We start from the raw sequence: 25,045 nt of genomic DNA, 5'->3' as shown, positions 1-25,045 counted from the left end.
GAGTGTTCCAGCTGTTAAAGCACTGCCACTATCCATGATCGAGAGATCGCTGGTTTGAATCCCGGTCATGCAGCTTGCCATCAGCTACCAAAGTGCAAAGAGAGCATAATTGGCGTAGATGGCGCTCTCTTCATACATCACTCCAAAGGATGATGTCACTCAGCACAAGGCATCTGTGAGCTGATGTATCGAGTACCCGAGTCGCTGCGCTTTTCTCTGAGCGCACTGTGATGCTACTCAGCAATGCTATATCAGCAGCAATCCGAAATAAGGCGGTGGTTGACTTCGCATGTATCGGAGGAGGCTTCACCATGTGCTAGTCTTCACCCTCCGTGTCTTGCGGTATTACTAGTGATGGCAGATATACAGCTGAGTAGCAGCTAAATGTGTCGGTCAATTAGCCACATGAATTGGGGAGAAAAATGGGGGAAAATTAAAAAAGAGAAACGAAAAAAAGTAAAAGAAGCAGCACAACAACTCAAAGAATTTTGCTTCTAACAGTTGCATTAGTTGCACTCCAAGATTCAATGGTGTTAAGTTTACTTTAGTAAGTTTAGTAAATATTCCTCATGTATCGTTTGTATATGTCAGGAAGTGCAGCAGTGAAAAACGTGAAGAGCGCAAATGCGAGTATTTATTGAAATGAATATAAAACAAAAATTGAAGAAACAAGGAAACACTGAGTACATGGACAAAATGATAAAGGAACCACGAAACCTGATAAACGTATAAGAAGCAACAAAGTAAACAGGAAACACAGGACTATAAATACAAATGGACGAAACAGAAAACACCTGGAGACAGGTAACAAAGGGGGCGGAGCTACAAATTAGCACAGGTGAAAACACAAAGGTAGAGACGCGGTACGAACACACAGGACCACGTGGGGAATGACAGGAATGGAGGAGGAAAGGTAAACAAACACAGAGAGCAACACAGGCACACAGAAGGGAAACAACAGGGAACAGGTCAAGGATATGACAATATAAGATATGGAATACTGAATACCCAGAGGAAAGTTATCCTGGTGGGCAAGACTATACACTGATGATGAGTGAAAATTTAAAGGACATGCCCATTTAACAAATAAATGATGCCAGGAGCCAGAATTAAAAAATGTACATTACCAGTCTAAAGGTTGTACATACCTTCTACCTTCTGTTTTCTTTTTTTTTCCTACCTTGTAAACGAATACTAATATCATCCAGACAATTAAGGAACACTAATAAGGAATCATGTAGTAACTTAACAGTGTTAAACAAACCAAAATACTCTGTGAGTGTCCAAACGTCACAATAACTCAGGAAACCTGCACAGAACCACCAGGACACCACCCTTCACCCGTCAACTCCCACCAGAGCCCCATCCTCTAGATCAGTCAAAGATCTGGTTAAAGCCAAATTGATCATTTTGGTTGGGAAACTCAAACTGTAGACAGCAGAATTTGCCAGCAGACTCTGTCTGAGGGAGGGATCTATACCTACTGTGAGCCAGCAGATGAGGGAGATCTAAGTACTTTCAATTAGAGAGTTTTGTGCTTCAATCGCAGCTAAGCTTAAACTAGCTTGTTTTGCTTGTGTTGTGCCATGTGGCACAAACTAACACTAGCAAGTGGTAAACGCTCAGCGTAAACCTGGGATGTGCCCAGCAACAGCTTTAATTATTGTTAACAGCTGAAATGTTTTGTAAAGCCCATAGACATATTCTAACTTAGGTAGATAGTCTAAAATAGGTATAATATGTTCCCTGTTTAAAAACTGATGTACATTTTGTCATGTGCATTTTCTAAATGTGTCTAAATGTCTTTAATATGTCTACAGGGTGGTGCTACTGTCTAACTGCCTGCCTGTCAAAATACTGTAGATCATATTTTTTAATCCGAGCAATTTCAATGTGGTAGGTGTTCTGAGATTTTTCATTTTTGACATCTCTAGGTTTACCTCAGCAGTTCCGCTGTTCTTCGGAAAATTCAGAGCGTTTGTTCAGTTTATAACTTTAGCTTTGATGTGGTTGTACATTCGGTCACGGAGGCTCCACCAATAGCACATAGGTCTGAAGAATACACAGGTTCACAGTATTTTCCTGTAAAATAAAACCCTACTTATCATTCATATCCATGTATCATAACACAGTACGCCGAGCGCAGTGCGTCAGTGTAAACACCACAGATTTACACACTCTGGCTGCAGTGCTTAATGTATGGGGTATATACCATAGTCTGTAATATACAGTATAGTGTTGAAATAAATGTGCAAACCACATGCGCTTCCTCCAGACCTCAGAAGAAAAATACAACCGCGATAATATAAACAGAGGAATTCAGGACTGAAGCTGACAACAGGAATATAAATTGGAATGTGTAAAATCGGCCATACCACCCAGAACCGAGCAGGGATCACACAGTAGCTCTCTATCTGATTTATGAATCATAAAACACCTCTCATTCCTTTCATTTTATATCTGTTTCACATACAGTATCATTTCAAATTATGGACACACCTTAAAGTCATTGTTTATTCATTATTTAAAAAAAAATGCTTTGTAGATTAATACTAAAGATATGCAAACTATGGAGAAAAACATATGGAATTATTTAGTAAACAAAAACGTGATAAACAAAGCAGGATATGTTTTATGTTTTAGATTATTTAAACTACCATATTTTTTGCACTATGAGGCATATTTAACCTTTTAATTTTTCCAAAAATCGTCAGTGCGCCTAATAATCTGGGGCATCTTATGTTTGAATTTTACCAGTCAGGTTGTAAGGAGCCGTAAAGCCACCTTTTGAGTTTCAGTAAAGTTTCTCCAGCACCAAAACAGATTGAGACTGTATCAGTATTAGCATTAGCCGCTTACTGTGCTAAGCACTAACTCTTTTGCCATTCATAGGGGAGTATTATCAGCCTGTAGTCTGCTGCTAACCCTGGCTTGCAGTGCTGGAGCAGTATAAGCATTAGCCGCCAATCACGCTAAGTGCTATCTCTTTCACCATTCAGAGATAAGTACTATCAGCCTGGAGTCTGCACCTTTACTGTGTTAAAACAAGCTATGTGGGACGAACCGCTAGCTAATATCGCTCTGGTTTACTAGAACACTCAGGGTTCCTAGTGTAGCGCTGTTGGGCAGCATTAGCCGCTAACCACGGCTAGCCTTAGTGAAAATCTGCAAATCTAAGCTTACTGTAAAAATAAACGGAAGTGCTTTACTCCCAAATAAACAGTTTTCAGGAGAGAAATCTGTGTAGATTAACATCCAGCGCTTGTTTGACTTGTTTTAAGAATTACACCACCCAGAAGTGAGACCTCAACAAAGTAAGGAAAAAGAAGAAATGAGGTCAGTCAATCCAAAAATTAGTAAAAGCCTAAAAAGTATCCTTAAGTGCAGTCGCAAAGACCATCAAAAACGTTATGATGAAACTGGCTCTCCAAAAGTTTTAACAGAGTTACCAGCCTCAGAAACTGGAAGTTAACAGCACCCCAGAAAAGAGTTTACTCTTTAAAGTTTACTACATGATTAAATTACCTAAAATCACAATGTAGTATTAAATTACTATGTAGAAAAAAATATATAAAAAAACATTGAATAAGAAGGTTTGTACAAACTTTTGATACTGTATGATCATGATTCTGTTGAGGTGCAACACTACGCCAATCAGCCATAACATTATGACCACCACACTGATAATCCATCCCAATAATGCAATAGACCATTGCTATACATGACATTTCCTGGATTAAAATTTAATTTTAATTTCATTTTATTATTTATATTATTATATTTATCAGATCCTCAAGAGCTATTAATGAGTTAAGGCTGATAGCTGGGCCTATCACAGAGAATTCACTCCAGTTTGTAAAAAAAAAAGAACACTTATTCAGCCATGGACAAGCCAGTTCTCTGGGAGCACCTTGTGGCTGCAAAACAAGCCTTCTAATATTATTGGAAGGGACACATCAGTCCAAATATTTCAGTGCTCTATTACCATTGAAGTTTTTAAATCCCTGTTGCTGTCTATTTTTCCATCTACTCACCATCACTTTACCTTGTACTTGATGTCTTTAATTCCCTTCCATTGGATTTAAAAGTTAAAATTCCGATCTGGCTGTTTAAACTGAGATACATTGCGGCAAATTGGATATCTATCAGATTCGAATAAGAAAATTGGATTTAAACATTTTAGATTCAGTTACAGTAGTCTTCACACTGTAGGGCACACTAAACCCTCCTGTTATGTTCCGGGTCAATTTGATTAGTCCTAAAGTTTGAAAATCTCGGAAAAATAGTTAAAAGTATTTTTTCATTATGAAACTTCTTCTGCTTGCCTTAATTAGAGTAATCAACATATAATATAAAAATATTATATAAAAAAATGAAAACAAAATTCCAATGTTATGTGTTAATGTTATGCAAAACTATTGTTTTATATGTTGGTCTTTTAAAAGTAATACAGTTTTTAAAAAATGTTTTGTATGAAAAACGAGTGAATTATCCTAATTGAAGCACTACCTGTTAGAGTTGAGGAACACTATTGCACTAAATGTTGATAGAATAATTAGCAATTAAAATATTTACACTGCTTGTAAGGATTTTTTGAGTTTTGGACATCTTTTGGATAACTAAACCTGCACCGGGTCAAATTACCCTCGGAACACCATTGCTGTACTTGACAAATGAACATAATAGGTTAAAATCCTTTAATTTTCCCAAAAATCGTCAGTGTACCTTATAATCCGATGCGCCTTACGTATGAATTTTACCAGTCAGGTATTAAGGAGCAGTAAAACCACTAGGGCTGCAACAATTAGTCGATATAATTGGAAATGTCGATTATTTATAATCGTTAATTTGTAACGGTATCGCATTACACAAAGTGCTGGGGACAGAAGCGCAATGGGAGATGGGTAAATGGCTCACTCACACAGGATACCCTCATCTCAGGCTGTGTCTCCAAAAGTGCCCAAACACAACAGATTACATATTTAATCACTAAATAATCTGTACTTTCCACATTTAAACAACAACTAGATTTAAATGCCTTTTAAATCTCATGTTCAGCTGTTTTTATCGTTTTTAGAGATGGGGGACATGGCAGAAATAATCGTTGACTAATCAATTAATCGAAAAAATAATCTTCAGATTAGTCGACTACCAAAATAATCATTAGTTGCATGAAGTACTGCATTATACAGGAGATTTAGTTTAGTTCTCCAGTACCGAGACTTGAGGCTAAGCGCTAGCTTTTTTGCCATTCAGAGGCGAGCAGTTTAGATGTAGTTACAGTGTTAAAAAAAGCTATGTGGGACGAACCACTACCTAATATCGCCCTGGCTTACCGTTACTCAGTTGGTTTGGCTCTGTCGGGCGGCATTTACTAGCGCTAAGCTCTGCTGCAAAACAAGCTGTTGAAAATATTGGAAATCTAAGCTTACTATAAATAAACGGAAGTGCTTTACTCACCCAAATAAACAGCTTTCAGGAGAGAAATCTGTGTAGATTAACATCCAGTGCTCGTTTAACTTGCTCGTTTCTTGCTGCTAACATTGTCACATGACGTAAAAAGATCAGATTTTTCCATATTTACCTGCTGTGTGAAGTAGTCTTCATTTTTGTGTGTTTGCGTCTCTGTCCCTTGCTCTCCCCAGGCCCCCAGCTTTTCCCTTCCAAAACGTGCCACCGGAAGTGTGCTGCTGAGGGATGAGAGGACCATTTGAGCAAAGCTATCCATTCACTTCCATTCATTTCGGGGTGTCTTTAAACCAATAATAAATGTATTTCCAAGCCGTTTTCGATTATGACACGGCCCGTGTTCTTTTTTACAAAGAATGGATTTTCTGCCATTTGATCCATAAGATTAATAATCTGTTCATATCTTTAGAAAATAAAATTTTTATACAACTATGCTAACGATGACGTAAAAAGACAGCGACCCAAAATACCGTGCTGTAATGTTTGGAGAAGTTGCTCCTCTTGATTTAAAAGTACAGAGCTGTTTGAATTAGAGCAGGGTCAAAGTAACCTCTTATTATGCAAATATAATACTACTACTATCAGTTATAATACATTGTATAGTAAGATAGTAATAAATAGAAGTAAGATAGACTATGAGAATTATAATGTATAGATATACCTGTAATTTATATTACATATTTATTATTCGTATTACTGAGTTTCTAAATGCTTGTTATATAGAAAAACTATGAATATTCTTCAGTAAATCCGTGGACTAATATTGGATATCAGTAATTCTAGTTTTTATCTGCTGTTTATTCAATAAAAGCCCCATTCTGGGACGGAATGGAGCTTTTCTCACTGTGGAGTAAATAGTTCTGTGCAGCTCCTATAAACAGTACGGTTGTTTGCACGGCACCCGGAAGATTCGCGTCATGCTGGCGCCTGCGCAGTCTCTCACTTTCCCGGTTAACGCCCCACGAGAAGCCGATCAGGAAGTGACGCGATTGGCCTCACCTGGCTGCGTTGAAATCAGCGGGATGGCTTGGTCCAGTTAATATATACTGTCAATGGCTCTCCCCCTGCAGAAAGTGCAGCTGACTCTACCTGACCAATGAGAGGCCTAGGTGGAGTGTTGAGGGAGGAGCCAACAGTTTAAATGCAGCATTCAAGATGGCGCCCTGAAAGAGGGGACTGTTGTTACACTATGTGCTGTGTGTTAGTTTGGTTTTAAATCTTATGTTAGAACTATTCTGTTGGGGTATTTATTTTACCTGCATGTTCTGTAAATTTGTTTTATTTAGTTTTAACTCTGTTTTAGGGATTTGCTTTGTTACCCTCTTTGTTATATCAGAGATTGTTTGTTGCACCTGGAGTTTCATACGGTGGCCGAGAAAGCCCAATGCAGTGCAAATTGAAAAGCGCTGCAAAAGCACAAAACACATCCATCAAAATTACAACACAGGCGCAGCAAATAGAAAAACGTGCTGCAAATAGAAAAACGCACTGCAAATACAACCACAACACAACGGAAGTGAGTCACAACACAGCGGAATTTTCCCGGGGGACCTTAAAAGATGCTGTACCAGCTGTGTACAAAGGACAATAAGCTTCTGAAAAACAAGCTTCTGAAAAGTAAGTTATAAAAGTATGTTTATTACCTGTGATTACCACGGTTGTGTGCATATTATTAAAGGTTCTGCTTCACAAAACGCCTTGTTTGCCACTTATTGTCCTTTGTAAACATAGTGAAGAGTGAAGACGTTACTGAAGACGCAGCTTAGCTGGTACAGCATCTTTTAAGGTCCCCCGGGAAAATTCCATTGTGTTGTGACTCACTTCCGTTGTGTTGTGGTTGTATTTGCAGCTCGTTTTTCTATTTGCTGCGCCTGTGTTGTAATTTTGATGGATGTGTTTTGTGCTTTTGCAGCGCTTTTCAATTTGCACTGCGTTGGGCTTTCTCGGCCACCGTAGTTTCAGGCACCTATACATTTCTCAGTTTGTAGGTCTCTACTCTGTTTAGGCTGGTTAATACCAATGTATTTTTTTGCTTATTGGCCAGGGAATCTTGAACTAAGATTTGATTAATTAACATCTTAAATTGTTTTTAGGGTGTCTGTAAATTTGCTGTAAATTTATATTTTCAGATGGTACATTTTCAGATGGTGGGAAAGAACTTTATTGGTGAGCTAGCTTGTGGTACCGGGGAGAGAACCTGGGGTACAATTATTATTATTATTATTTTTTTTTTGTGGGTTTGTTTTTTATCAGGCACCACTTTTAAAGATATGGGCAAATCAAGTAATGATTAAACTATTAGTATTATAAACATCACTACAATTTAATTGATCATTTTGTCTTTTTTTTTCCTTTCTCCGTATGTGCAGGAAGCTACAAAAGAGCTCATTATAAACAACATGCTTTCACTGTTCTTTTATGTGTTCTTTTATTGTTCTTTATGGTTTCTACATGCAATTCAGTGTTTTAATGTGATTCAACTTACATGTGTTATGTTTGCTTTGTTCTGCATCACAATGTAACCAAATTGATGCATTTATAAATAGAAAATGTTACATTTTGATTTAAACTGCAATAAATTTTGTTCCAAGAAAATTTCTACTTCATTTTTGGGTCTTAAATTATATTTATTGTAGTCTTAAAGGTCTTAAAGCATGTTTTTTTGTGTGCATGAAACCTGTCTTAGCATATTTTAGCTTTTTGCTTGGATGGTGTAGTTAACCATTTGGCTAATTCTTAAGTTGTGAAGTATGTGGGTGTTTTTTTTTTTTTCTCTCCCCTTTCCCCCCCTCCTTTTTCTCTCTTTCATTAGTACTGTCCAGTTTGATTATCCCATTGTGATGCTTGGTAAAACAGCAATTTTAGAATGTGATGTCTTTTAATAAAGCTCTCCTTTTTATATACCTTTTCCTCATGACTCTTATTTTCTTCTAATTTTCTGGGTTTTATTAAAATATGCCACATTATTGATCCCATAACCTCTAGCAAAAAATACTTTCTCTCAACTGCTTGCAAATCTACTTTCCAAGTTGTTGAAGATGGAATATAGAGCTAGAATTTAATTTCCACAATTAAAACATTACTGCTTTTTTTAACCCCCATTTAAGTGAAAGGTTGATTAAAATGTTTGTTTTGGTAATGTAATACATTTATAAGTGGTTGACACGTCTATCTTGATATGGTTATAAAAATACCCATTATTAACACCTTATACTTGCAAGGCAATGAGTCACTAAATTCTCTTTATAATAATGTTAGATTTTGCTTTGTTTTTCTATTGTTTAACACATTTGTGAAGCGGTGGTTTTCCTTTTAAATTCAATTTAGTTGGTGCTTTTTCCAATTGATGTCTCAAAGCAGCTTTACAGATCTTAAACTTTATACAACCTCTGGTGAGCAAAGAGAAATTCTCGGAGCTAGAAGTGCTGGAAGTGCACCCTGCTGGCACACACCCGACCTTCAATGTTGAAATGTGGTTGAAAGATGACTAAAGTAATGTCTGTTGTTTCAATGTTGAAACAACGTTGAATCAACACTTAATGTTCAATGGTTGTGCTAACGTTGAAATTTTAACCATAGGATTTTCTCATTTTAGTGAGCTATGGTTTATTAAATGTTTGAACGTATGATGTGGAAACAACGTTACTAGATCAATGTTGATTAACTTTTCAAAAAAACGTTGATTCAACGTTGAAATGCCAGCTGGGAAGACTCGCATGTACTTTGTACTATCAAGGCTAATATATAAGGGATATAATATATATTAATATATACTAATATATAATCCTTCTCTGGTCAGACTACTTTATAAATAAATGTTAAGTCATTATTCATCTACACAGGTCTAATATATTGAGGTGAATAACCACACCAGCAATGGAAGCATTTATAAAATTTTAATTTAGAGTTCGATATAAACTTCGATGTAATCGGTAGTGGAGTGAGCAGATAGTCTATAATATTGTCAGTGTAGCTAATGACTCTGGCAGATCTGAATATAACAGCCTAACTAAAGGAAGAGAGCCAGAAGGTAACATAGACACAGAGGCACCCTGAAACTCAGCAGTTACATCCTCAAACTCAATCTAAATCCACACTATTATTAAGATACTACTTTGCTGCTCCATCAGTCCCAGGTGTTTCTACTCTTGGGTATAAGTAATCTATCCTCTCATTTTAGAGCTGCTTTGTCCGATCCTATGTTAGCGTATAAGGGCTAAGGTGGTTACTCTGTTACATCATACAGTACTTTTGCTTCTTGTTTGTCTTTATTTATGATTTGTGTTTTGTTTTCAACTTGAGTCAGCACTCAACACTGCTGACCATTTATCAGTCCACTCCGTACCCAGACTAAACGTTTTAACGTAGTAATACTGCATAAATATTTGGAAACAGCATAGCAACTCTAAGAACTCTGAGAAAGAATACTGTATAGTGTTCAGCTATGTTTTCTCTCAGGAAATGACATCGTAATTTGCTGACATCATGTGTTATTGGGATAAAGTGTTTCTTAATGAAGAGGCTTTTTAACAGGTAGGCGACTTTAGTTAATGACTTTTGGACATACAAAATGGACTATTTTACTGAAGAAAGATATACATGCATTATTAATAATATGTAAAATAAATATATCATATTCTATCCACTTTGTCCTAGTCAGGGTCGCAATGGATCCAGATCCTACCAGCAATACTTAGGCCAAGACAGGCATACCTGCCAGCCTGTTAATAATAATAATAATAATAATATCAGTATCAGAATCTAAGCTTTTTTTTGGTGGTACTTATAATGGACACTATTACCTCACAATGCAACATGAAACAGACCAGGAGAAGCTACTTACATCTGAAACCATACTGGGGGGGGGAGGGGGGGGACGGTGCATAATAACACAGTTGTAGGTGCAGCAGCAGCAGGAGTGCTTGTAGTGCATATTAGCATAGCAGCTTTTTTTTGCATCCTGTTTTCTTGTTAGTACAGAATAATTTAGTAGGTTAATATTTAATTTACAGTATATAGTATACCTTAGCGTACATTGGCAGTAGACTAGTTTGTCGGATGCAGCCACTGCCTTCCGTCTGTTTACTGCCACTTGTTGCTGGTCACATTTTTTTTACTTATTTGGACAGATGTTGACAGAATTGGCCAGCATAAAATGACTGTCTTTGTTTAATAACAAAAGATGGATCTGGGACGGGTCATGCTGCATGGCATCAGCAGCCCGAGTCTGAGAGAGCACAATACGAGAGTCTCTCTCTCCACATCACTCCTAATGGAATGTTGGTCAGCACTGGTGTCTGTCTGTCTCAGCTGATGTAATGTAGCCAGGATGCTTCAGTAGCGGTTTGAAAAGAAGTGGTGGAAATTAAAAATTAGTAAAAGTTAGTAAAAATCATGTAGTAAAACGTAAAAAAAAAAAAAAAAGTTTTAAACAAACCAAAATACTCTGAGGCTGGTAACTCAACATAGATAACTCTTGGTGTTTCTTTCCTGGGTTGGTCCTGATGAGTGCCAGTTTCATCATAATGTTTTTGATGGTCTTTGTGAGTGAGCTTGAACATCTTTTCTTGAAAGTCCTTGAAATTCTTTAGACTGACTGATGTTTGTTTCTTTTTTTTTGCACAACTGATGCTCTCAAACACGTTAAGAGGGCATGAAATTCAAGTATTTAACTCTTGACAAGTTTAGCACAGCTGTTAACTGAAAGCTCACATTCCAGGTGACTCTACCTAAGCAAGAGGTTTCTACTTTGAAGAATCTAATATATATATATATATATATATATATATATATATATATATATATATATATATATATATATATATATGTTTGTTTACTAAATAGTCCCATATGTTTTTATCTTCTTAGTTTAATTGACATCTATCTACCAACTTTCTAGAAATAGTTTTTCAAACAGTGTTTTTTTTTTCTATTATTACTCTGATTATTAGTATCAGAATGTGGCTAATTATTGTGGTGGTTATTATTTTGGTGTGTGTGTGTGTTTACACAGCAGTAAGTGATTTGTTAGCTGGGCTGGGGATTATTATAGCTGTGAGAGGGGGAGTAAAGGCTGAGCTGTGGCTTTTCTTGCCTGGAGGTAGCATAGAGCACAGTAATCAGCCAGAGAGTGATTTCCTGTGGAGGACAAGTTCAGAGCTGAGGAGCTGCTGCAGACTCTCGGAGTTCGCCTTCAGAGCGCGAGCAGAACTTCTGCAGAACTTTAGGAACTTTTACACAACTTTCTTCACCAGAACTTTTGGCTACAGCTTTTAATTAACTTGCTCGTGCGTTGGTTGTTGTTCTTCTTCGTGTTGTTTTGTTTTTCTTCTCTGAGAGGAGGAGGAGGAGGAACTCTGACTGACTGGGCTCGAGCGCAGTTTTGCTGTCAGCTTTGTGGAGCTGGACACTTTTGGACAAAAGCAGGAGAGCTGCGCGCGAGCGGGTGCAGTAAGTGCTCGGACAGCATGTTTGGACAGAGCTGTGAAAGTGGTGCTCTGAGCTTCTGATGAAGAGGAGGAGGTGAGGAAGAGAAAGAGGAGCGGAACCGTTAGAAGTTTCTCCTCGTGCAGGAGGGGAGCGAAGGATATGCGTTAGCCGAGGAGCGCGTGCTGCGTGTAGAAGGTGAGCGGGCGCTCGCGGGAGTTAAGTTTTGTTTGGCTGGGTGTTGTTGAGCTCGCGCTCGCGTGTTTTTCTGCTCGTTGGCTCGCGGTAAACTCCGCTGTGCAGTCAGTAAAGCGTTCAGCGCGAGCGTGCTCGGACTCGTCAGGGCTCGAGGAGACGTGGGCTAAAAATCACTGTTGGTGCACGAGAGTGTGGAGCTCGAGCTCAGTGTGAAGTTTAACATGCCTTACTGCAAGTTCACTTAACTTAACTTTATTTCACAGCAGTTATATACTCTGCTATATCAACTGCCATGATCATTTATTTGATTGCATTTATAGCTTTCTTGTCTATTTATTTATTTATTTATTGCACAACTCTGAAATTCTGTTGTGAGGCCAATTCTTCTACATGACATTTGATATGTTATTTATTTAATTATTTATTTATTCATTGCACAACTCTGGCATCCTTTTATAAGCCAATACTTGTACATGACATTTGATATGTGTTCTTATTTATTTATTTATTGCACAACTGTCGCAAATCTGAGCGAATTCCGATACATGAGATTCTATATTTAAGCTTGCTTAATCATTTTCAATATTACTGGATTTCGTTGTTCTTTATTTATTTAGTGGCTGCACTTTTTTTGGGAAATATGGGCAATTCCAAAATACAATATTTAATATTTTGTTTATTGCACAGCTTGCGATATTTAATATTATTGTTTTTTCTTGTTTTTAGTGTATTTAGGGGATATTTAAGGAATGCACAACTTTTAGAACTTTGGGCCAATTCTGTTACATTATATTAGATACACTCTATTACAAGTGTTCTTATTTACTTATTGATTGCACAGCTATGGAAAATCTGAGCCAATTTAATTACGTTACTCATAAGATATCCAGTATTCGTTTTATTTATTTAATCTTTTTTTAACTTGTTTATTCAATATTATTGTGTATTTGCTTCTTCATTTTTTATTTACCTAAGGGCACACAACTACATTCTGGGCAAACACTCTATATTCAATATTATCTGATATTATTACTTACTGTTTTTTTTTTCAATATAAAGCGCACCTGATTATAAGGCGCACAATCAATAAACGTCTAATATCTGGTTTGTTTTTATACATAAAGTGCACTGGATTATAGGGCATATAAAACAGAACACTAGTAAGAAATATCTTGTTGACATGTTTTCCCTCTAATTTAACAGGTCTCATTAAAGTAAACAAAACTATGATTCTTAAAAAAAAACATTTCAGATGAGTCAGACAAGTCAAACAGGCAATGGATGAGAATCTACACAAATTTCTCTACTGAAAACTGTTTATTTGGGTGAGTTAAGCACTTCCTTTTATTAACAGTAAGCTTAGATTTTCAATAAAGGCTAGCACTGCTGAAGCATTAGCATTAACGCTAATGCTAATGCTGCTTCAGCAGTGCTAGCCTGGGTTACAGGCTGATAATACTCACCTCTGGACAGCCAAGGGGCTAGCACGTAGCACGGTTAGCGGCTAATGCTAATACTGCCGGAGAACTAAACTGAAGCTACTGTATAAAGCTGTACTTCAGCGCAGTGGCTTTTCTACTTCTTACAACCTGACTGGTAAAATTCATACATAAGGCGCATCGGATTGTAAGGCGCACTGTTGATTTTCCAGAAAATGAAAGGATTTTAATACTTTACCTACTTACTTACTGACTTACTCATTTATTGAACAATTATGGAAAATCAGAGCCAATCACAACACATAATACTCGATATCCAACATCTATTTTTTTGTATGTTTGCTTATGATAATCTGTATTCTTGGCTTTGCTGTTTTATTAGTTATTATTTGAATGAATGAATCTATTAGAGGTTTACACTACTGCTGGAATTGTTTGATAAAAATGTATTAACAATATTTTGTTTGTTTTTTCATGCCAGTGTTGCCAACATATTTGCATTTGCTAAAGCAGTTTTTTTTATAGGGATCTATTGAACTTTTGGCTTAAACCAAATAAAATAAAGGCTGAATACCAGTACACCTAGTTTGCTAATTCCCATTGTAGCCTATTCCTTTAAGTGTTTTGGACTAACCTGGCATGAAAAGACTGAATCCAAACACGGTCCAAACACCATCTAGAAAACGTGTTAGGGGTTATAATGGGTGGTTTGCATTCTCCTGGTGGTTGCTGAACCATGTTCTTCACTGTATGTGTGTAATTTGTCTGTGTGTGTAATTTTTCTGTGTGTGTGTTCTGCAGGGTAGTTTCTGGTCACCTGGCTTGCAGCTCCAGAGCAGATGTGGGAGGAGGAGGAGCACAGCCCCAGTGCCAGCTTGCCTGAACCTCCAGATGGGGCCTGTCCTGCCCCTGAGACATTGCCAGAGGAGCCCTCTGCTGCCCCCAGCTCAGGTACCCACGTCACCTAGACTTTCTGCTATACAGCTGGGCATATTGCATCAACTCTGCCATGGGTTGGTTTGGTTTATGTTGTGTAATGGATCAGATACGGTTCTGCTTACTAGACTTAGCCAATTAGTTTTGCCTTTATTGGAGTATTTCTGGAGTCTGGAGTTTCTACTGTCCTGGATAGAAGGCTTTTACTAGATTTTGAAGCCTTGCTGTGAGAATTTGATTGATTGCATTCTGTGTCAAGAACTATCTGGTTGGGATTAGTTTCTCAGGAGGTACTGAGGTAATTTTCTCTTTTATGGGAGTCCACTGTGATTTTATTCCCATCCGCAACGACCTTATATACGTTTTTTCTCAGACATTCTCTGAGAAAATTACAGGCAGAATTACCTACTGTTTTTTGTTGAACTCCCGTTCGGTTTCATCACCTTATGTTTAATTAGATTGCTAAAAAATAGCTGCCATGCATCATAATTACACTTTGAGCATTCATTTCCACAGAGATTCACATAAACACAACAGCGAATGGAAATGGAGGAGCTACTGAACGCGATGTCTGTCATGTGACCAATAAAGCCAAAAAACTCACTGGTCCTCCTGTTTTTTCAGTTGCAGTCTGGATGCAAGAGTTTTATCACTGAGTAGAAGTGTGAAATATTTTTCACAGACGTCCCCCTGAAAAACTTATCTTGTCCGGATAGGGCTATTGAGAGGATATCAGGATGATCACCACCCCAACTCACCCCCAACTCATCTTATCCAAAGGTATTGGATGGAGCACCATCATTCTAAAGAACCTAGTTCTTGTACGGCTCCACCACTCTATTCTGGAAGGCCTTATACCCCTCTAGCTTTTATCCCATGCCTTTAGTATGTTCATCTTTGTTTGTCTACTTCAGGAAGTTCTATTTTATTGGCAATACTTCTCTGTCAGCATGGTGTAACTTAATAAAAAAGCTGTCCACAAACATTAGGGCACATAGAGTATGTGCATAGCAACTGTATTGTGGCATGGAATGGGCACCTAGTTGATCTGCTCCAGAGAATCTTATTCTATTGGTCAACTCTACTGGAATTAGAAAAGCTGTGTTTTTAGTGTGCATCTGTGCAGTCCATCCATTATTAGTAGGGGTGTCCATATAAACATTTGTTGAGCCTGTTATTGAGACTGGTATTGTCTTTTTTTTTTAAGCGGGCCGACACCAAAATCCAGCGAAATGTGAATAAAATATGTTTATGAACGGATTTTAATAGGAATTCCCCTTGATGTGAAACAATGGTAACTAGGACGATTCACAGGGTGGAGCACAAGGTGTAACACTTCCACAGTAGAGTCTGAATCACCAGGCCATGTTGTTCAGCACTGCATATTTTACAGTTAGCGGAAAAGAGAAGATGAACACATTTTAGGGTTTTTTTCCTTCCTGAAAGTCTGGACCAGAGTCAGAACCAATGTTCGTGCGTTTGTTACGTTGTATACGGTACATTTTAGTCCGGATAGTTTTAGTTTCACATAGTGCTGGACGATATGGCCAAAATTCATATCACGATATATTCCTTAATTTCGGTCGATACGATATAATTTCGATATCGATATAAATACTTAGAAGGCCACAGAAAACTGCGAAGAATCCCTGCAATGGAAATATGTACCTACTACTGTCTGAAAATTTAATTTAAGTCTTTGAAACCTCCTTTCACAAAAACATTATAATACTTAAGAAATAAAAAATAGTCAAGATAAATCAATGCTCAATTTTATTTGCATATAGCAAAATAAAAACATGACATCCCTGTCAAACATAAGCCTATATAACTATTACCAATAAAAATAACTTTAAATTAGGATAGAAGCAGAGCTTCTTATTCTTTTGTAAACAAATTTAACAGATCAAAACAAAAGTGTTTCAACTAGGATAAAGAATAAAAGAAGCCTTTATATACATAAAAGCAACAAGATTTTCCCGTCAAATAAACAAACCTATAGGCTTTATCAACTATAAATAACTTAGTTACAATATAAGCTACAAAAGTGCTTCAGCCAAAATACAACTCTTTATAAACATAAAAGGAACATGATATCCCCGTCAAATAAACAAACCTAAAGGATTCATAAACTTTAAATAACTTAAATAACTTACAACATACGCTATAAAAGTGATTCAGCCAGTATAAGGAAAATATTGTATGTAGTGGAACTGATTGAGGTGGTGGAACAGATTAGATGTTTTAACGTTACCGCTGCTGGTCGGCTCCACTCTCCGGCACAATTTGCAGCAAACTGAAGTTTAGCAGACCTTCGAGAGTTGAACCAAATCCTCACCACTGAATTAGACCTCCCTCCTTCAATTGATCACTTGTGGAAGCGGCAGGGGCATTCATTTTGCATCAAAAATGTCCCGTGCTGGGAGCCAAGAGGACCCGCGACTGACCGCTGACCGAGCGGACCCGTGGGCGGACCGAGCGGACCCGAGGCTAGGCTAGGCTCGGCTCGGCTCGGCTTGGTTCCGCTCCGTTCCACTCCAGCGCGGAGCATTTCAGATGCGAACCGAGCCTACCTTAGCCTTGGATCCGCTCGTCCCGGCTCCGTTTGGCTCCAGCGCGAGGCATTTTAGATGCGTAGCGGACCCGAGCCTAGCCTAGCCTAGCCAAATCTAGCCTAGCCTAGCCTAGCCTATCTGGCTACGTGCCTATGTGATTACATCATCACGCACAGAGATAGTCCAGCTACGGAGGCTGATTGTGTTCAGCTGTGCGGCGAGCTGACGCCAGTAAAACGCCTGTCCGTGACAGATTCTGTAAATAATACATATCGATATACCACAAAAATGATATCACCGTTATTGAAACATTTCTTATCGCGATAAATACCGATATCGAATTATTGTCCAGGCCTAGTTTCACACTATAGTTAGCGAACTTTGCTAGGTCCTGTTATCGCCATCACCTACTTGACTGGGCAATCGATTGGTTTGTAGAAGGACGTGTGTCAGATGTTGGTGTTTGTTGTCAATATGGAGAGTTGCCAGTTTAGGTGTTGTGCCGAATTCTGTCTCCTTGCCAGAATCTGGCTTTTCTTTACGTGCTTTAAGGTAAAAGGAGATTCCTTTTATATCTGTTCATAAATAAGAGTTAATCTACAGTTACAGTTGATACAGAAGAATCACCAGTATAATCTATTGTACTCATACTGCTGTGTGATAGTCCTGCACACCAAGGGGAGTCAGATTTCAACAAAACACTGCTTCTTTTCCTTCTTCTTCTTTTTCTTCTTCTTCTTCTTCTTCATCTATTGTTTAATGGGTGACAATTGCCTGCGTTAACACAATAGCCAACCTGTAATTGGTATACAAGTCCAAACCAATAAGAACAGTAGTTTTTTACACAGTAAATGAACTAAGATTGAATCCTGTGTTGATGGAATACTGGATCCTGCTGCTTTGCCATCAGCAGCCAGAGTCAGAGAGAGCACAGTTAGACCATGCTCTCTCTGGGTGGGCATAGTAGAGTAGATGGCACTGTCTCTCTGTCTAATCACTGCCAGTATAATGCTAACAGGCATTAATAGAGGTGTCTGTTGTATTAGCTATATTACTATTAGTTTTGGGGATCTGGTGTTGCTGCTGTTGATTGGTGGCAAATGGAAAAGAGGCTGGGTTTGACTTCACATATATCAGAGGAGGCGTGCACTGGTTCTTATTCTCCTAGTGTCAAAAACATTGCTAGCTATTGATTAAAGGGTTAAAGGTTTAAGTAAATTTGAGTAGAAAACTGTACCTACTGTATCTACTGTAACTGTAGATTAATCCATAAATCTTTTATCACACTTTTATTCTTCAGCATGTGCTACTCAGTTGAACAGAACAGTGCAGCAGTAGACTTCGCTAATGCCGACAGTAAGCTTCGCTGATAAACGGCGAACATTTTTCAGCTTTCGTCAGAGTTTGAACTACTGCTGGTGTTGATGGGCCAACTTCACTGACATCTGGTTGTGTTTTCCTGCTGTACTGTCGCTGATGCGAGCGCTGCTTTACGATTCCGTGCGAGCACAATTTAACTTGTAAGCTCGGGCCTTCGCGAGAGCGCTGTTCCGTAATCGCTTTTCTGATTTGAGCAAAATCCTCAACTCTCCATATTTGGCTCCAGTCTATTTTTTTCTAAATATCCCGGCTGCTTTGATCCGACCTGGTTGTAGATGCAGGCGGTCCGTCGGGTGGCCTGCTTCTCATCTGCTGCTTTCCTGCGGTCGGGCCTCTGTTTATGGTTCTGCACAGGGTTCTGGTTCACGGTTCACACGCTTGAGAGGACAGATCTCAGATCAGGGATGAGGGATTTAATCCAGAAACTGATGAGAAAATACACAGGCTTCACAATGCATGTGATCTTAATCACGCTAATACCTGTCATGCCCTTACTTCCCACCCAGTGTCGTTTCTGATTCGATCCAGGGTGGAACTGGATGGATTAGAATTCTAATCAATGTAATTGGAAGCAGATAAAAATTATGATGCATTTGGTGCATTTTAATGTGTTCTGATTGTGGTTTTAGGGTGATTGAAATGTAGCTTCATGGTACTTCAAGACAAAAGTAAAAGCGTTTGATAAGTCTGTGTATGGTTTCTCCAAATCTTTGTGGACACCCCTTCTAATGAATGATGCTTTCAGCTAATGTATTTAAATTTGCACTAATTCTTGAGGTATGAAGCCTTTAGAACTATGGAGCTATGGAACGGTGGAACAGTGTTCTTTAAAGTTATGTTTGAAAAGGAGCTGTGGTGGTTACTTAAGCAATAATACACTAGAGGAAGTGCTGTAATGCGCAATACTGGCACTGCTTTAGGCTGAGTACTGTAGTGCAGCACAGCAGTGCCAATATTACATGTTATATCACGAACCTCGAGTGTATTATTGCGATTATACCACAGTTGCATTATTGTTGTTTACTGAAAGATTTTGAGTTAAAGAAGACAAGAAAATATTGTCTGTTTCGTTATAAACACTCTTTTAGTTAAAATTGTTCCATTGCTGCTCTGTTTGTAGCTGCACTCTTTGGCTTGTAAGCGCTGCATTGTTGCTAAATTACCTGTATGGGACGAAGTAGTACATGGAGAGCTTCGGTTACAGTGCAATACCGGCTGATGATGGCACTCATAGAACAAGAACACCTCTCAGCCAATCACATTGTAGGGTCAGAACTAACTGTGGTATAATATCCAATATCTTGACCTCGTTAACAATTGACACTAAATGCAATCTAATCCTTACAGCAATTATCCAAAAAAGGGTTTGCAAGGTCATTGCTAATGTGTTGCTAGGTAATTTCTCAGGTAAATGGTTGCTTAGGTGATGTTAAGTTGCTGCCAAGGTTTTTTTTTTTCTCCTGAAAAGTTGAGATACTTATAGCAGGATAAGCTTATTTTAAGTACCCTTTGTTCTCAGAATAAATAAGGAATTAATCATTTTGCATCCCAATACTTCATCCATATATTGTATATAATTAATTAGCTATAGTTAGATGTTTATGAATATGTTGAGATGATCAACAAACACTAGCAAACCTTTACCAATTTCTTCATGATACTTTCTTTTATGCTTACGAGTAAAAATCTAAATGTTTTTATGTTTTTGGCCATTCCAACCACTAGCTAGGTCTTCTTCAATGTTCCCCATGATGCTGCAAGCTCTGGGTGGGTAAAGGCTTGGCACATGCCAGTCACACACAAATAGCTGCTGACATTAGCCACCCACTATCTGTTGTGTTAGCCACTGCTACATCATTGCATCATTGAACGAACACGCTAGGAGGAGAGCACTAATCGTGCGAATCTGTGGAACGAAGTTACACCAGTGGTTGTTGATGTAGAGCAGTTGAGGTGGTGAGAAGGTGGTACTTAAGGACACGTGTATAAAAGTATAAAAATAGATCTCCTAGAAATAGATTCCAAAAAGAGGAAACTTTCTCGGAAAAAGAGGACATTATGGTCCCTTGAAGTTATAAAAGCAAACAGACACCTGCGTTGGTTAGTACAGGTGGTGATAGGAGGATTAATTGCTATCCTACCCACTGAGAATGAGCATGTGTAACCCAGTGGTTACAGATGAGAGAGACTCTACTTTGTGTTTTTGGTTGGAATTCTTAATTTTGACAAAAAAATATAAACAGCCTGTACTGAAAGGTAGCTTGGACTCCATTTAATATTTACCACAGTACTGTGACATTTACAGGCTAACATGCTAATAGTCCTAATAAAAGGACAAGAGATAGCTAACTTTATCTTTTGTGGGAAATACAGACTCGTAGTTAGTAAGCGTTATTTTACTGTATTTTGCTGCACTAGCTAATTGTATAGATCTATAGCATAACTATGCTTAATTGAAAACCAAAAATTGTATACCAACTTGTACATACTTTATATATGGAAGCCCATTCCTGTCACCTAAAAAAATAAAAAATAATCCATTACAGTTTTTGTGGAACAAAATTAGTCAACTTTTTATTGCTACAGCAGAACACAGCAGTTCACTCCATAGATATCTTATATATGTATATGATGTCTATGGTTCACTCCCCACAGTCACTGCTGTCTTACTCTCCCCTCTCTACTCTTCTCTCTTCACCTACTTAGCTCCCCCTAGTGGTTCGCTACACACCACAGTATGGTAGCTTCACTGGAGGTAAAAACTTTTTTCCCCAAAAGCAAACACACTTGCTATCTCAAAATAACGACTTAGTAACTCAAAATAATGAGATAGTATCTCAAAATAATGAGATAGTATCTCAAAATATTGAGATAGTATCTCAAAATAATGACTTAGTATCTCAAAATATTGAGATAGTATCTCAAAATATTGAGATAGTATCTCAAAATAATGACTTAGTATCTCAAAATATTGAGATAGTATCTCAAAATAACGAGATAGTATCTCAATATAATGACTTACTGTCTCAAAATAATGACTTAGTATGTCAAAATTTTGAGATAGCGGTTTACTTAATAATAACTTAATACTTAATAATTCTCTCAACCCCGCCCAGGTTGATAACTACAGACCGGTCTCACTACTACCCTTTCTCTCTAAAACACTCGAGAGAGCAGTTTTAAATCAGGTCTCTGGCTTCCTCTCCCAGAATGACCTCCTGGACCAGAACCAATCTGGATTCAAAAAAGGACACTCTACCGAGACGGCTCTGTTGTCTGTGACTGAAGCGTTGAAAACTGCTAGAGCTGCAGGCCAGTCCTCAGTGCTCATTCTGCTGGACCTCTCGGCCGCCTTCGAAACGGTCAACCACGACTTCCTCCTAACTATACTTTCAAACATGGGGATCTCAGACAATGTGCTGTCATGGTTTAGATCATACCTCACTGGGCGCTCGTTCAAGGTGTCGTGGCAAGGACAGCTGTCCTCAGCCCACTCCCTATCCACTGGGGTTCCCCAGGGTTCGGTACTGGGTCCCCTTCTCTTCTCAATATACACCACCTCTCTTGGTCAGGTTATCCACTCACATGGTTTTCCCTACCGTTGCTTTGCTGATGACACCCAGCTATACCTGTCATTCTCACCTGAAGATAACTCAATCTCTGCACGGATATCGTTGTGTCTCTCTGACATATCCTCATGGATGAAGGAGCATCACCTTCAATTAAATCTCTCAAAGACTGAACTTCTGGTCATACCAGCAAAACCATCTTTTCAACACAACCTCTCTATAAGCATCGACTCTCTCTCTCTCACCGACAAAGGTTGCTAGGAACCTGGGTGTTATGGTTGATGACCAGCTCTCCTTCACGCACCATGCGGCCTCGGTTGCTCGATCCTGCCGCTTCGCGCTTTATAACATCAGGAAAATTAGACAGTTTCTGACGCAACAGGCCACCCAACTCCTGGTACAAGCAGTCGTCATCTCACGCCTCTACTACTGCAATGCCCTGCTAACTGGCCTCCCGGCCTGCGTAGTAAAACCACTCCAAATGATCCAGAATGCAGCAGCACGTCTGGTCTTCAACCAACCAAAACGGGCACATGTCACCCCGCTGTTCATTGAGCTCCACTGGCTACCAGTTGATGCTTGCATCAAATTCAAAACTCTTACAATCGCCTACAAGGTGATGACAGAACAGGCTCCTTCCTACCTGCACTCACTCCTGAAGGCTTACGCTACCTCCCGGCCGCTGCGCTCCTCCAATGAACGTCGCCTCGCTTTGCCAAACACTCACACAAAGCAATCCAGACTGTTCTCATACAGAGTTCCCCAATGGTGGAACAAACTACCTTCCACTACCAGATCAGGAGAATCTCTCGCTATCTTTAAGAAACTCCTGAAGACAGAGCTCTTCAAAGAGCACTTACTCTCCTAACACCTCTAACACACTAACTACTTCTAACCCCATTTCCTTCTTCCCCTCCTTCACTTCTCTATCCCTTTATTTCCCTTCGACCTCCTTTAAGCCCTATCTAAAAATGGGTTATCTAAATTCCTATTACTTTTGTACTTCATTATTGTAAGTCGCTTTGGACAAAAGCGTCTGCCAAATGAAATGTAATGTAATGTAATGTAATGTAATAAAAAAATTTGCTGTATTATTATTTTTTTTTAGGTGGCGAGAATGGGCTTCCATATTTATAAAAGAAACGCAGTAAACAGTCTTTTTTCTCTGGATAGACATCCCACACCTCTTTTCTCCTGTCGACTCTTGTTTTTCTTATGTTAAGAAATGTATTAAAGGAAAATGTATAATTCACTACATGATATTTACTGGTTAACAGGCTAATAATCTTAATAACAGGATAACAAATGGATAGCATTTTATAGGAAATACAGACTTAGAATTATGTTAGTTTACTGTATTTTGCTGCATTAGCTAATGTAACTGCATAGCTTGATAGCGTATCAATGCTAGCCTAAAGACACAAGTTTAAAACAACCATAAACAAAAACTCTTTAAACCTGATAAAAGAAATATACAGCCTTTTAGCACTGGATAGACATCCTGCGCCTCTCGCTGCCCCTCCATTCTCTCACTCTTTCCATATAAAGGCTAATACTAAAGAGCAGCTAAATCCATTCAATATTCACCATAGTACTGTGATATTTACTGGCTTACAGGCTAATAATCTTAATAACAGGATAACTAAGGATACCATAGCATTTTATAGGAAATATACGCTGATAATTATGTTAATGTACTGTATCTGGCTGCACTAGCTACTGTACCTGTGTAGCTTGATAGCACACAAATGCTAACCTAAAAACACAAGTTTAAAACAACCATAAATGGAAATTCCCCAAACCCGATAAAAGAAATGAAAAGCCTTTTAGCACTACATAAACACCCCACGCATATTTTCACCTGTCCTTTTAATTAATATGAAAATCAAATTACTGCACTTATAATGAATGTATATTTCATTAATATATTGTTCAATATTATTTAAAAATCATTAAATACTGTATCAAAACTTTCTTTTCTATCCCTATATGGGATAGGTTGCCCAGTAGGCTGCTGCACATTGAGTGTAGTTAGTCGGTCTGCTGTGGGTGGTGGTCCAGTAACAGACAGGGCTTTGTCACAGGTATTCCAGAGAAGTGAGTGGGAGCTTTTAAGGGGCTCCGAATTCCACAGAAGAGAATGGCCCACTTGGGACTGACCCCTTGATCTTTCGGCTTGTCTTCCTGGCAGCGGGTCAGAGTGCCTGATTTGTCACGCTGCATCACACAGCACTGGGGGTGAAGGAGTGTGTGGTTCACGTATGTAAACGTGCGGTACATGTACTTGCCTCCATATGGATACTCTGACGCGTGTGTACTACATACAGGGTGTCCACGCATTCGATTTTGCCATTGGCTTCGGAATGTTGGAATGACTGGAATTGGTTATTTTGCAATTATGTGACTATTGGTATCTGTTGCTCCTGGGCTTCTTCTTCAGTTGAGGAATTTAATTCACTTTTTTCTCCTCTGCAGTGGAGATAAATCGTTATGTAAGGCATCCACTGAAGGCCAAGAAAGTGTGGCGATCTGGTGGAGACATTCCTGAGAATCCTGAGAAATGCTGTGTGTGGGCAAGAATTGTCCTACTGAAAAATGGCATTTGGAAACACGTATCTCTGAGCTGTTACTGTCCCTTGTATGACTACTAGGGGTGACTGAGTGTCATATACGTGATGGCTCCCCATATCATAACACTAGCAGTTGCTACATTTTGTGTTACTTAAGCAATAAAACACGAGAGGGAGTGTGTTATCGCGAATAACATCACGGCTGTGATTTGGTCGTAGGCACGAGTTGAAAGTGAATGCCAAAGATCATCGACCAGCTGTTTGCTGTTTTGCACTCCAGCAAAAGATGCTCCACATTTGAGCTGCTAACGCATCTATTTCCCTTTATAAAGCTACGAGTCGTCTCTCAAATATGACGTCTTTTGTTGGTGGTGAAAATGGTGGCGTTTATACAGGTATCAGTGTGCACATGTGAGGTGTTTCAGGGACAGATTTGTTTACACTACACACAGATACAGATCACTTACGTTTGTAAATGTGAATCGTCAAGACAGCCAAATCCA

General features: G+C 38.7%; 1 protein-coding gene across 1 annotated transcript in view; it reads left to right on the top strand.

Annotated features, from left to right (window-relative positions):
• Positions 1–11,586: 11,586 nt before the first annotated feature.
• The window catches only part of mdfi (MyoD family inhibitor), a 77,134-nt gene continuing 63,675 nt past the window's right edge, over positions 11,587–25,045 (top strand). The window contains exons 1-2 of the mRNA XM_007247753.4: positions 11,587–12,093; positions 14,334–14,483. Coding sequence (XP_007247815.1) covers positions 14,372–14,483 — 112 coding nt within the window. The 5' untranslated portion in view covers positions 11,587–12,093; positions 14,334–14,371. The remainder of the gene's footprint in view (positions 12,094–14,333; positions 14,484–25,045) is intronic.

The sequence above is a fragment of the Astyanax mexicanus genome, chromosome 24 (genome assembly GCF_023375975.1).
Source record: "Astyanax mexicanus isolate ESR-SI-001 chromosome 24, AstMex3_surface, whole genome shotgun sequence".
NCBI lineage: Eukaryota > Metazoa > Chordata > Actinopteri > Characiformes > Acestrorhamphidae > Astyanax > Astyanax mexicanus.
Note: the sequence above shows the minus strand (reverse complement) of the source record. Positions and strands in the feature narration are given on the sequence as shown.